Raw genomic sequence first — 14604 nt, forward strand, 5'->3', positions numbered from 1 at the left:
TCCTCGTGTACAAACACGTCAGCTTTGCATGTGGGTGGAGCAATTTTGGCGACTTGTGACGTTTGATCAGTAAAATGAAGCTATGGTGGTGTCATGGTCAGTGCCATGTTGGGGTGGACAAACAGGGTGGAATGCACCACCTTTGACTAGGTTTTTGAACTGTTTCTTTGGACTAATTGAAAGAGCTAACATTTAAAACAATGAACAAGTTCCGATATTTTGGTATACACTTTTGTTAGTTTAACTTTAGTTTATGTCGTTTAACAATAATCCAAGGACTAAAAAGGATTATTTGATGATGACAAGGTATTTGAACTACTTCCTTTTGTTTAAGATGTGAATAAAGGAAACTTCTATATGGGCATTTCAACATTGATTCGTCCAAACCAAGGGTTAAATTAAATTCCTTAATACTTTAAAAAAATATTATAAAAAAAAAAAGAAATTCGGGGTTTATCTCAATTTATTCTTGTAATAACTTTCAATAACAAATGTGAATTAGCAGTATCCAAATAACATCGTCCCCTCATAACACCTTGTTGCTAGTAGCAATGTGGATGAGAAGAGAATAATATTTCACATTGTTTTTCAGCAATAATGATAGGGAATCAAATAAAGAGCTTTGGGGAGGGGGGCATGTCTAGTTATATATTCTATTTAGAAAGTATGTATGAAACTATGGAATATGAATACATACACTCCTAAGCTATCTTCCTTTGCATAGTTAAATGTATAGCAGAACTATGGGGAGTCAGCTAGATTTTATCTAAACATCTGAGAAGAAAGAAAAAAAAAAAAAAGAAGCTGATAAAGCAAAATCCATGTCCCCACAAATCAAAGCCTTAACTAGTATATATATAGCCCTTCCACCCCAAACACCAAAATCACCCATTGCACTAAGAAATTATTCATTCAGCTACTACTAAGTACAAACATTTGCGGGCTCTCTTTATTTTGCAAGGAGGTAAGCTTCCTTTCCTGCCTTTCAAATGTTTGTGTTTCTTATGTAGGATTAAAATCTGGGCTGATTTAACTTATTCTGGTATGTAAAATACAGTTAACCAATATAAAAAAAAATGAGCTGGTCTGGAGGAGATTGGATGTGTGCAGCATGCCAACACCAGAACTTTAAAAGAGAGAAGCATGCCAACGCTGCGGGTACCCCAAGTACGGTGGCCCTGATGTATCGACTTACTTATACAACCGGACCGAAGTTATGGCCGGTGACTGGTATTGCACTGCCATCAGCTGTGGAGCTCACAACTACGCTAGCAGAACAAACTGTTATCGATGCGGTACCGTGAAAAACGATTATGGTGGTTATAGTATGATGGGTTCTGAGACGAGTGTTCCCCCTGGTTGGAAAACTGGCGATTGGATGTGCACTAGGTGAGTTTGCATAATGTTGTTCATGAGCGTAAAATCCCACAAATAAGCTGCATTGTCTCTGTTAATGAATTTGTTTATATTGCATTCCAATAATCTTTATGCTTTATCTGACATGACTGCAATTTTGATTGCACAGATATGGGTGTGGAGTTCACAACTATGCTAGCAGGCTGGAGTGCTTCAAGTGCAAGACACCAAGGGATTTTGGTAAGAACTCATTGCAGCATTGATCATCTCCAACATAACCCATTGAAAAGCTATTCAATCAAGTTCCTGACACTATCTTTTTTCATTTTTTTTTTCTTCAACTTTTTAGGGGATGCCTAGAAGGAATTTATAAAAAGAACGTTGCCTGCAGTTTTTGTTCTACTTGGAGTGGAATAACGTTTAGGGTGAGCAAAGGGTGAAGGTCTTTTTTTTTCCAAGCATAGCCATGTAACTCAACATTAATCACTCAGAAGAAGCTTCGAAATATCTTCCATTAACTCTTTTTTTTTTTTTTTTCATGAAAATTTGAATGGAAATACTTTGTTTCAAGTGCATGTCAAAATCCCTGTGGGCGAAAACATCCATAATTGAATGCCACTTTTGGGGGAGTGGTCCAAGGAATTACAGGCAATGGGCAATGGTAAATTCAAGCAAATAATAATATAAAAGTATAACTAATTCAAAGTTGAGGTAGCTTAATTCCAGAAATAAGATTCAAGGAATCTCTTTGAGCAGTTCATCTCAAAAGGGAGGCATTTTTTTTTTCTTTCTCAGAGCAATAATTTAAGATCCCTTTAAGCATCAAGTGTATATATATATAATAATGAAGATAAGAACCAGATGCTGTTTGCTTTTAAATGCATAGATGCAATTGGCGATTGCCAAGTTTAAAGCAAAGTCAAATCCCATCATCTTCGTTCTTTTGCCCTTCATTTTAATGCCTTAGCTCACCATTTTCACTCATCATCGCATCGTTTTGAAGCATGATTGGTGCCTTTGGCATACTAGTTATACCCTTTGCTAAATATGGGAATTAAAATGTACTAAAGTTTCAACCCGTTATTTGTTAAAAGAAAAATTGATTTGGACATAAAAATGTGTATAAAATGTACGATGAAAATAAAAATGAGCTTTACAAACTTTTAAAGGTTTATTATTATTGTTGTAAGGAATTAAAATAATAATAATTTAGAGACGTAATGCATTTTTCTCTTCAGTTTTGAAACTGTAAAAGCTTCCGGTTTTTTTCAGTTATCAAATCATTATTTTAATTTTAAATGAGTTAAAATTTATATCCATTTTGATTTGATGCTACAAATTTAAGTGGGAGTTTAAATTTTATTATGCCCTAAATCTTAATATATTATAATTTTCGGTTCAATTATATTTTAGGTTACTGAATATGGAATTTAGGAAAATGTAACATCTTTTCTTTTGAGTCATTAGATTTTTACTTCTTTCTTTTGGGTTCTTATGTTATATATTCCATCTCATTCTTTTATAAAATAATTTTAAAAGTATTACCATTCAAAGGTAAGATATCATTTTATATCTATTTTCAACAAATCCTAACTATAGATCAAGAAACAGTTAACAGCAAAAGAAGATGTAGAAGAGAATTCACAAAACCATGCACATCAGATTGTATTGTCCTTCTCTTCTTTCTACACATTTGTCCACCCTAACTATCTTATAACTACTTCTCAACTATTTAATTATTTAACTATTTTAACAGTTCAATCACTTAACTCAATTGTTTAACAATAGAAAAATCACTCTTGTAATTTTGGCTGCGAGCAATTCAGCTCAATCTTCATTTACTTATATGTTTGAGATTAATGACTATTCTTTTCAATAATATTATCTTTAATATTCAAAATTATATATATATTTTAAAGTGTAATATACAAACATTTGCTTTGACCTTTATATTTTACGGGAAACATATATAGCCCGTGGCATCCCATAGGAGGGGACTCTCATTGCCACGACTGCTTCACCTTTAATCGGTTGGTACGGCCAGCAAATGGCTGGTTGAATTTTCCAAATTTACCTCTCTTAGATTTAAATAGAAAACCAAGCCTAATATTTAATTATTTAATTTAATTAATTAAACTTAATTAAATGATTTAACAATTTTAATTTAATTTTATTAAGATAATGATCATTCTTATCGTATTAAAATTCATATATAAACTTATTTAATTAACCAGATAAAATTAAATTACAGTGATTACATAATTTAATTTTTATTTTAGATTCAATTGTTTAATTTATTCACCCAATTAAATAATGATTTAAAGACATTAAATTTGGAAAGGATCTGTAAAGTTCTTTTTCTAGTCGTTAGATCAAAATGAATATATGACTGAAATTTTATAATTTTTTTTACATTAAACACTATTTATATATTAAAATTTTCCATTTAATTCTTTCGCAGTAAAAGGAGAATCCTTTTTACATTAAAAACCTTTTATTAAAAATATTCCTTAAATTGGCGGTTCCTCTTCTAAAAAAAATGGAATCTAAATCTATTCAATGTTCTTTATTTTTCTCGACTCCTATTGCTTTTGATCAACTAAAGGTGTGTTCTTCTTAGGTTTTGCTTTTTAATCTTATTATTATTATTATAAAGATTTCGTTTAGGAATAACTGAAATTTGATCACTTCAGTTCAATTCCTTCTCATCATCTCAACTCAAATATATCGAAAATAAAACTGAAAGGTTAGTTCATCACTGTTTATTTCATACTTTAGTCTAAAATTTTAAACTAAAGAAGGTTTGATACATGAGTAAGAATGTGAGTGAAATGAAAAATAAAAATAAAATATCATTTTGATGTCTTTGCATGCTTTGTACGAGCATTATATAAAATGGATTTCCACACATATATCACCTTCCAATAGAGGAAATCCTTAGAAAATGGAATTTGCCTCTCTATTCGATTATTGTTTGTCTTTCAACCAAAGTATTAAAATTTTCATCTAATTTCATATTTTATTATTACACTGTGTATTAACTTTTTTTTTATGTTTTTTTTCTAGGTTACATGTATGAATAATTCATCACTAGTCACTAACTCACTTATTCGTGATGATCAATATATAAAGGCGATTAAGAAAAATCTAGTAGAATGCAATTTGACTCTTTGGATTAGGCCGATAACTTTTATAAAACCTTGGCTAGAGAATAAGGTTTTGGTATTCGCATTTGATCAAGCAGAACATCCCCTCCAAGTGATGCAATTGTAAGTCATATTTATGTTTTTTGTAATGAAGAGCAGTATCAGAAAAATGGCATTCACATTTATGCCAATTTAACACCCTTAACTTGGCCTGTCAAATTTGAGTATGGGTGTCACAAATGGACTGGGTTCACCTATCCTTAATTTTTTTCCAACTTAACTGCTATAAAACAAACTAAAAATAAAATTAATAATAATTCTTACAACAAGGGCCTTAAGCTACGGACTATTTAGTCCCTCAAATTTCTGCCTTTAATCAGACTATTTGTTTACAATGAAACCTTAAAGTTTTTTAACTTAGGGTTAACTAATTCAGAATCTAGACCCTAAGGACCTTGTTTGGTTACACCATGATTGATCCTGAAGTGAAGCCTCCAATGGTACTCCCTTTCTATGTGCATGGCTCTAGCTAGCTTCTTGCAGTCTCTTATCTCATTGCTGTTTGGTTGGGTCCTTCCTCTGAGTCCTCGGTCAACCTTGCAAATCCTACGAACATCAGATAAACTCTTGTAAGTTCAAACGAACTTATTGAGTTCCTCACTACACCATAATTAAACCCTATTACACGAGGGTAACAAATGTAAAATAAACTCCCTACACGCTCAAGGCGGGTGTTCTTTATCAAGGTAATAAACACCTCCCGATACTCCAAACCACTCGACTCACTATAAGACCTTCCTCTGGCCGAACTCTCCACTCAACTATATCCCAAATACTTTGCCATATCAGCGAAACTTATCTTTACCTCTCGTCTTTCCTCCCTTACATGAGATGTTTGTTGACCTTAAACCGACTTAGATGTACACCAGCTTCATAGTGTGAACCTTTATGATAGCTTTTTCGTCTTCCTGCCTGAGGATTCTTAGAACATACCTTCATTGGCAGACTTGATTAGACCAGTCCTTGGCAAACTCCTCACTTTTCCTACCGTAATCTCGAAGGACTCGTTAGCATCTCATCATTTGGATTTCCTCACTTTGGACCTCGCCATCCTAGTGAACCTACCCTAATTTCACCATATTCTAGGTCACATTTGGTTGGGTTACTTTCCCATAAATCGCCTTATGCAACTAAACTTTAGGCTTTTCATTATAAACTCAAACTAACTTTTAATTTGAGAATCTTGATATTGAATTGGATGCAATTGTTGTCATTATCTTAGTTACTAAAAACAAGATTCTAATTATTTTCTTTCCACTCTCATTGATGATGGCAAAATATTCCTATCGAAGTTTGATCAAAATAACATCAAACACAACTTTAGAGAGGGCAACAAGTGTGTCGACACACTAGGTCGTCTTGAGAGCAATTTTTCTTATCCCTCTCCCTTGAAACTACTATGTTTTAATGACTTGCTTTGTATTTATAATGTTCATTTTGCTAGTTTGTCCCCTCTTTTGTTAGCTGAGGCTGCAAGAGATCTTTTGTATCGAATGGTTTGTTAAGTTTCGAGTGAGGAAAGATTGGCTTCTTTGGGAGAAGTCTAGATAAGTGGGCTATAAGCCTTAGGTTGGTGGTCCAAGTCACTCTATACTCAAGTACCTCCATTATTATTCACAAGCCTCATGCTGCCACCTTTCTTGAGTTTTGAAGGTATCACAAATATAGACACCCGGTTCCACAAATCGTACATCGCTCTTCGCGAAGGCTAGGGACAAAACTCCAATATCAGGATAATACCTTCGATTATTTTGTGATTGGATCGGTTGCATGATGACGGTACTTCGAAAACTTCTCCTAAAAGAGTTATATCTCTCAACAATTTCTATGTTACTTGCCTTTTTAAAAATATATATATTTTAAATGGTGTATGTAAGAAGGTTTAGTTGATAATTTAATACTTATGCCATAATTTTGAAAGTATATAATTTCAATTTATTTTAAATTTGAAGATTATTTAATTAAAATTATTGTGTAAATTAAAATGAATTATTCCTTTAAAATTTAGAGAAAAAACTAATTTTTCCTCTTTAAATAACTTTATGACTAAAAGAAAAGGAACACCCTTGAGTTTTTGGGCTTTTATGAAACTAGTTTGAAAGCCCATGATGGAAGAAACGTGGCTGGAAATAATTAATGAACACACCGTAAAGAACCAACTACAGCAGGCACCGTACCATTACTTTTTCCTGCAAACTGGACATTAGTCGAAGCACTCCACACGCACTATATAAAAGTCTAAAACCCTCCCTCTAAAAAGATTCAGCGTTTTGTTCTTTGCTTGCAGCGTTGAAAAGATTGAAAATGGCTGCTACCTTCTTTAGGAGACTCTCCAAAGCCACCCCAGCTACCTTCAACAATGCATTTCGAGGTCAACCCAAGTCCGGTTTTGCTGGATTTCGCTTCTGTACCATCGCCGCCGTTGCCGGTGGAATCTCTACTTACTACTGCTTCTCCGACTCAAATTTGGTGAGCTTTTACACAAATTCCAATCGGGGTTTTGTTTCTCTTTGATCTTTGTTGCATTGCGAGATGCTTGGAAATTGAAGGGATTGTGTTTATTGTAATGGGGTTTACATATATTTGCATTTTACTTTTTAAATGGTGAAATGTATAGGTAGGACTTTCTTTTGATTTGATTTCTTCTTTTATAAAATGAATTGTTTCATATGGAGGTTTTTGATATTGAAATGAATGTTGGATGTTGATACTTATTATGAGTTTTGAATTTCAATTAGGAAAGGTTACATCTGGGTGGTTCTAGTGGGTTTGGTATTCTTGATGAAATTTGATGATTAAAAACTAAACTATTTGGATGTGGCCTACATATATGAGCTCTTTTAAGTTTTAACCATTGTTTTGTTAGCACTTCTCGGTGTACTGTGTACATTCCAAATTCTGTAATTGTATTATTATTCTTTCTGAATACAGGTTCATCTAGATCAAGTCAATGAAGAGACTGGTCCAAAAGTTGGTGAGCACAAATTTACTAGTATCCCTCATTATTAGATGACTGAATAGCTAAGTTTAGTTGAACCATCTAGGTCATGATCCCCTTGCCTTAACAAGCAGGTGATATTTGCCATAACTAAACTTCACAATTCAGTCATCTAGGTCAGATGATATTTAAAGTTTCAGCTATTTCATCAAGTTTAGTTGAAAGTGGTTGCATAAAAGATAAATTATCTGAGTTAGTTTCTTTTGATCCTTTTTATATTGTACTTAACTCAGAAGATTTTCCTGTATATTCGCAGCTCTGAAATCTGATAAGTGGCTTGAATTTAAGTTGCAAGATACTGCAAGAGTTAGTCACAACACTCACTTGTTCAGGTATATAACTTCTAATCAATCGTTTTCATATGTTGTATTGGTTTAATCTATTTTAGTAACTTAGTTATTTGCCTGAACCATTTTTATGGACATTCAAGGCTCATAGGGATAAAGTGAATATATCAGATTTACTTCTAAATCCTTGGTTTGCAGTTAAATATCTTTTTGATCTCTCTCATTTAATTTGTGCCCACATCGAGAAGACTGCTATTTCTTGGATTCTGGACTTTCAAATAGGAATTAAAGTGGGAAAAGAAATCAGTCCTTGCTGATTGAGAGCAAAAGGAAAATATGACTCAGAACAGAACTTGTTCTTCCAAATTTGAAATCAACATCTCAACTTGTGCTTTTGCATTGTCAAATTCTTCCTCGAGCTGTCCTAGAACGTGTAAATTTGTTACTAAGTTTCTTCAAAATTGACAGGTTTTCATTTGATCCCTCTGCTAAGTTGGGATTGGATGTCGCTTCATGCATCCTTACTAGGTATGTTCTCTTAATATAAGCAGAGATACTTATTAGAAACCTTATTGTTTTTGTGAGAGTATTTGAAAGTTGCATGTACAAGGGCATATTAAATGAGATTTAGAAGTAGTATGCCTCTACATTCACTATTTTGATGCTTTATTGTTGCTGCAGGGCTCCATTAGGACAAGATGCTGAAGGAAAAACCAAATATGTCATACGACCGTAAGCCTACAAACTGAACTCATTAGTGGTTTGACTTGGACTTCCCTTTTCATGATCATTATTCTAAGTTGGTGATTCATTAGTCATTTAAAGCTTTTAGGTTATTTTACTTGTACATGTTGTAACTGCATTTCCACAAATTTCCATTTTATTCTTTTGTTATTGTGGCAAATATCATCTGCTTCTGAGGAAAAAAATTCTGAAGCTTTGGTTTATCCATACCTCTAAAGTAAGGTCTTTAATGTGCCTTGCTTCTTGAAGACTGAAATAGATGAGAGCTTCCAATCTATAATAGTCTATAAATAGAAGTTTCCAAAATAAGAAAGGAAAATACCCCACATTCAAGGATTATATGCATATGTTTTCTTTAACTGAATTTACATTAGAGATTGCTTATTTAGAACTATTCATATAATGGATATCATGGCTTATCTGGAGTTCTATTAAAATAATCCTTTTGAATAATAAATGAAATAGCAGAAACTTTTAAAATCAGGTAATTGGAGAAGCTTAGGTGGAGTGCGAGTCGGACATGATTTAAAGTTGGAATCTCTTATGCCTATTCTAAACAAAACTAAACTTAGTATGCCTATTTCTTCACCAAAGTCATTGATGCAGAAATCAAAAGATTAAGTTGATATTTTGTATACAAAATGATGTTTCAGCCTAATTGTTACATAATTAACGGATATTACTTGTTCATATAATTTTAATGAAATAATTTCAATTATCAGGTATACTCCTATATCAGATCCAGATGCTAAGGGATACTTTGACTTATTAATCAAGGTATGAAGTGATGAATGTCGTCACCTCTTTGACCTCTTTTTTCTCCCACTTTTGGGGATGTTCTTGCCTCACATATGAATAGGCACACATTGAATTACGTTGTCCATAAAATAAATTTTGCAGGTGTATCCAGAAGGAAAAATGAGCCAGCATTTTGCTAGCTTGAAACCAGGCGATGTAGTTGAGGTGAAAGGGTAGGTATCCCTATATGCTAGGTTCCACAGGGATTTTGCTGAAAGCCGTATTAAATTAATACGTTATCACTTGCAGGCCCATTGAAAAGCTCAGATACTCACCCAATATGAAGAAACACATTGGCATGGTTAGAGCTGGTTTTGTACTTTCCTGTTTATTTTTTTCTCCAAAAGAAGCAAAACACATATGGAAATTGTATGCTTTATGCTGAAGGATTCAATGTTTCGAACAGATTTTATATATTATACTTAATTTTCAAATTGATACTAACTATATAGCTAATGGTATATTTTGTGTTCTTTACACTTAATATCTAAAATTCATCCAATGCTAGTTTTATATTCTTTACAATTATCACTTGGGGACACATGGTTTCTGCATGTTTAATCGAATTATCTGCTAAGTAATCCGAATAGTTATCATCAAAACTGTATTATGTTTTCCAAGATTATTGAAAAAGTATGATCTCCATTTACACTCAATAATGGGCTGTTGTTACAGATTGCAGGTGGGACAGGCATAACTCCAATGCTTCAGGTTATTGAGGCTATACTGAAGAACCCTGATGACAAGACTCAGGTAGGCATATCTGATTGGTACATATGCAACCTTAACTTTCTGCTTATTGTTGAATGTCATCTGTTTAGTGCTTATTTTAGATCAAATATGAGCCTAGTTTGAACTTTATTCTGTTAGGTGTCACTGCTTTATGCCAATGTCTCCCCTGATGATATACTGCTCAAGCAGAAGCTTGATATACTTGCTGCTAGTCATCCGAATCTTAAGGTATGAATTCTTTCATGATGAAATAGTTGCTGTAACGGTAGACGTGTTATTCAAATGGTAACTTGCTTGTTTACTTCTACTTGCTCATTTCCTTTCAATTTTTCATTTTTCATCTTTCATTTCCCTCCAGGTATTCTACACTGTAGACAATCCAACTAAAACTTGGAAAGGAGGTGCTGGATTCATTTCAAAGGATATGGTCACAAAAGGCTTACCTGGTCCTGCTGCAGATACTCTTATCCTTGTAAGTCACTTTCTTAATTATCAACCATTCTTCTTTTATTCTGTTTGCCAAGGCATGGAGTATGTTTTATCTGAAATGGAGCCACCTTTTTCTTTAAAATCGTTTCAACTTCAGGAATTCATAAATACATTTTTATTCCCATTCTTTGTTGTTCCTTGGTCACTCATGGTGTAGAACTGACATCAATGTTCAACAAAGAGGAACCTTTTTACTACATTTGTAAAGATAGAAAAAATTAAAAAACTTGCAAACATGCGCTCAAACTTTTTATTTATCTGTTGCTTTCTTAAACTAGAGGTATTGTCAGATTAAAACCTACCTGAGGTTGCTATTTATGCTGATTAAGAAGCAGCCTGCAAATAGGATTTTTCCATAAGCATACATCACGCTTTTGCATGATCTCTTGGTGCATTACTACAACTCTTTTCAGGGCTAGTCTGAATGAACCTTTGTTGTTCATATGGTCATGTTTCTTGAATTTTAGAGCTCGAGTTGTGCTGGACATTCTTAAACTTCGTTAAAGATCAAGTTATGGCTTTGGAAAATGGCCATAATCCTACGATTTCATTTTGCAAGTCTCAAGCACCCCCTTAAACAATCCACCTGATCAATATTCAATAGATCCACTCACTCTCCCGTGTTTGTTCAGGTATGCGGTCCACCTGGGATGATGGAACACATATCTGGTGATAAGGCTAAAGACTATTCACAAGGAGAGGTAATAAAACACATTTTCTGTTTTTTTTTTTTTTTGCTTATCTTTCTAATTGTTATCTTAATTTGGGTATCTAAATTTAACCGTCCTTGACATGCAGCTAACCGGCATACTCAAAGAACTCGGATACACTGAGCAAATGGTTTACAAATTTTGAGTATAGAGGAATTCAAGGATTTGAAGAGACGACACTCTCATAGGGTTTCAACATAAATTTTGTGTAATAATGTTTCCTGAAAGAACAATGAATTGGGCAGAATTTAAAGCCCAGGGTATCGAATAATATTTGTAGTGAAACAAACAATGTAAATTAGTACATTTTCACAGGCTTGTACTAGTGAAATCGTGACACAGAGCTTTTAATGAAACCCTGCAATCAGTTGTTGGGTGGGTATAATGTCTGAATCAGATTGGTTACAATTTGAGCAGTTGGTCATTTTAAGCAATGATTGAACAGACCAGACTGGCTAGTTGTAGACCGGTTGAACGGTATGGATCGGTTGAATCAATAGTTGAAGGTGTTTTAATTTTTTTTTTTTATGAACTTTTGAATGGTTTATTTAATCAAACTTGATGAACTAATTGGGTAGATAATTGATGATTTGATTGGTTTAACTATTGGTTTGGACTGGTTTGGTTTTGAAAACTTTTACTCCTTACCTCTTTACTTTTCCTGGTTTACTGAAAATCAAGTGGCTTCCCTTATGGAAAATGGAAAAATAGATTTTTCTTTGGTTTTTTTCCCTTTTTGGAGAAAATATCTTTCATAATTTGGAATTTGGTGGATCTATTTTTTAATAATTACCCTCAATCATTTCACAGTGCATCTATACTAAAAAATGAACTACTTTAATTATAATTAATTCATATATCTTTGACCAAAAGTATATATGATTGATTCATGTATCCATTTAAAACATTGCATCAAATAGTATGAGTTCTAGTTTCAGCATTTAATTAAAGTTGTAAGGTTGTGGCTTATTTTATTAAAACAATGCTTCACATACACTATACTCTTAATTTTGAATACTACTATAATTAAAATATTAATTTATTAAATTTGAGTTTTTTATAAGTTTTAATTAGGCATTTAAGACGAACTATATAACAAAAAAAGAGAAGAAACTTTAACTTATAGATTTTTTACATGTTTGGTTTGGTTGATGAGAAAGTAAATATAAATTATATAATTTTTAAAAAGTAAATATAAATTTTTAAAGGTTTTAATTATTTTTAGAATTACACTAAAATGAACTTTTTAAATATTGAGGTAAATTTTGTTGAATTTTTAGATTTAGGGTTAAATTGAGAGAATGTATAAACATTTGACGGCTAAATTTATTATTAGGCCAATAAAAAAGTCCAAATTAGACTTCCATTACTTAATTAACAACAAAAGTGACTAAATATTTAATTTCGAAGAGTTGAGTGGCTAAATTGAAAAAAATTAATAGTTGAGCGATCAAAATAGAACGAACTAAATAGTCAGGTGACTGTTTTTGTGCTTTACCTGTTATTATTATTAGTTTCAAATTTTTATTATTATTAGTTTCAAATTTTATGTGTTATTATTTGTTGTATGTTATTTTTTAAATATATATTTATACTTTAAATACATGATTTCCACGCGCTGACATATGTTATAGAATTTCTAATTATTATTATTTAACAATTAATGAAAAGCTAGGTGTGCACTCTCTTGGAAAAAAAAAATGGAAAAGCCTCGAAATTGGATTAAAGTCTAAGCAACATTGGTGAGTTTTACGAGATTCTCCCTGCTCATTACCCCCTGACATTGTCTCTTTCATTTTTTCGATTTTCCCGCCGCCATGCAACCCCAACTTTCTCCTTTCACTCTTCTTCTAGTAAAAGTACTATGGAGGCCACTGTACTATGAGTTAGATTACATTTTACCTTCTGTATTAAAAAAATGTGCAAATTAGCTCATATACATTATATCAAAGAGTAAACTGGTCTTTTTGTTAAAAATTAATCTATTTCTAGTGTTAAAAATAAGTTCATGTATGTCAACATGAGGTATATGTCACACGTCAAATGTCACTGTTTGGTTATTTTATCAACCACACTAGTTTTTAATAGTACAAATAGATGGAATTTTTAATTGAAATGACCAATTTGCTCTTTTATCTAAGTAAAAGAACCAATTTGCCCATTTTTAATAAGGGATCAAAATACAATCCGACTCCAAATACAATAGCATCTCTTTTGCCCAATATTCCTCTTTCTCTCATACTTGTGTTTTGAAAATAAGGAAATTATAGAAAGAGTTTTATTTGTCACATTCTCATGCACTGCAACAATAAATTATAATACATAATAACAGTGGCAAAGTCAAGGGGGCTGGCAGGGGCCTTGGCACCCTAAAATGAAAATTTTTCATTTAAGTCCCTTAATAATTTATAAAATTTTAAATTCGTAATAGTAAAATTGCATTTTGCCCCCCCAAAAGATAAAATTTTAATTTAATCATTTAAAAATTATAAAGATATAGGCTATTAAAATGATGAAATTGTATTTTTACTATTGTAAAAATATACAATTTAATTTCAACCTCCCCTCAAAACAAATTTTTGACTTCGCCCCTGCATAAGAAAGAAACCGAGGGAGGATTGTGGAAACGTAACACAAATCATGTTTATTTATTAGCCTATCCTCTCTAGGGGTGAGCGTTCGATTGAATTGAGTCGAATCTAATGAAAAAATTTCTAGTTAATCGAGTTCACGAGTCCTATTTTATCATCCTAACTCAATTTAAAATTTTTTTCGAATCGAGTCAAGTGAAATGAAATTCAGGTCGAGTCAAATCAAGTGAAATTGTTCGAATTAAATTAAAAAAATAAAAATAATATATTTGAGTATGATAAATTTGAATAATTAATTAGGTCCACAAAATTATTATTTTAGAAAAATTTAAAATCATAAGTTTTTTATATATTTTTAGAATTTTTAAAAATTAAAATTAAAATTTTTATAAATATTTTAAATTTTAAAATTATTTGAATTTTTTTGTAATTTTGTTGAGAGAGATCAATTTGTTTATTTTCATAGTTGACAGTGACCAAAAGGGTATTTACATCAATCTGTTATTTGAAATATTCGAGTTATTCGAATTGTAAAATTCAACTCGACTCGAACTCGAAGCTTGAATGGAGTTATTTGAGTTGACTCGAATAATTCAAATAACTCAATTCATTAACTTAAATTTTTTTTTTAAAAATTTTAAATAAAACCGAATTTTACTCACCCCTACTCCTATCACTTGCAACCTTTATTCA

General features: G+C 32.1%; 1 protein-coding gene and 1 pseudogene across 1 annotated transcript; both read left to right on the forward strand.

Moving 5' to 3' along the window:
- The first annotated feature begins 1070 nt into the window (after positions 1–1070).
- Positions 1071–1874, forward strand: LOC108485853 (RNA-binding protein involved in heterochromatin assembly dri1-like; annotated as a pseudogene).
- Positions 1875–6712: 4838 nt separating this feature from the next.
- Positions 6713–11705, forward strand: LOC108484068 (NADH-cytochrome b5 reductase-like protein). The gene is made up of 13 exons (XM_017787701.2): positions 6713–7031; positions 7494–7536; positions 7817–7892; positions 8316–8375; positions 8529–8579; positions 9314–9368; positions 9492–9562; positions 9639–9690; positions 10065–10142; positions 10260–10349; positions 10480–10593; positions 11243–11311; positions 11409–11705. The coding sequence occupies exons 1-13, from the start codon at positions 6867–6869 to the stop codon at positions 11463–11465; spliced, it is 981 nt and encodes a 326-aa protein (XP_017643190.1). The 5' UTR covers positions 6713–6866; the 3' UTR covers positions 11466–11705.
- Positions 11706–14604: the final 2899 nt, after the last annotated feature.

The sequence above is a fragment of the Gossypium arboreum genome, chromosome 6, assembly GCF_025698485.1.
Source record: "Gossypium arboreum isolate Shixiya-1 chromosome 6, ASM2569848v2, whole genome shotgun sequence".
Lineage (NCBI taxonomy): Eukaryota > Viridiplantae > Streptophyta > Magnoliopsida > Malvales > Malvaceae > Gossypium > Gossypium arboreum.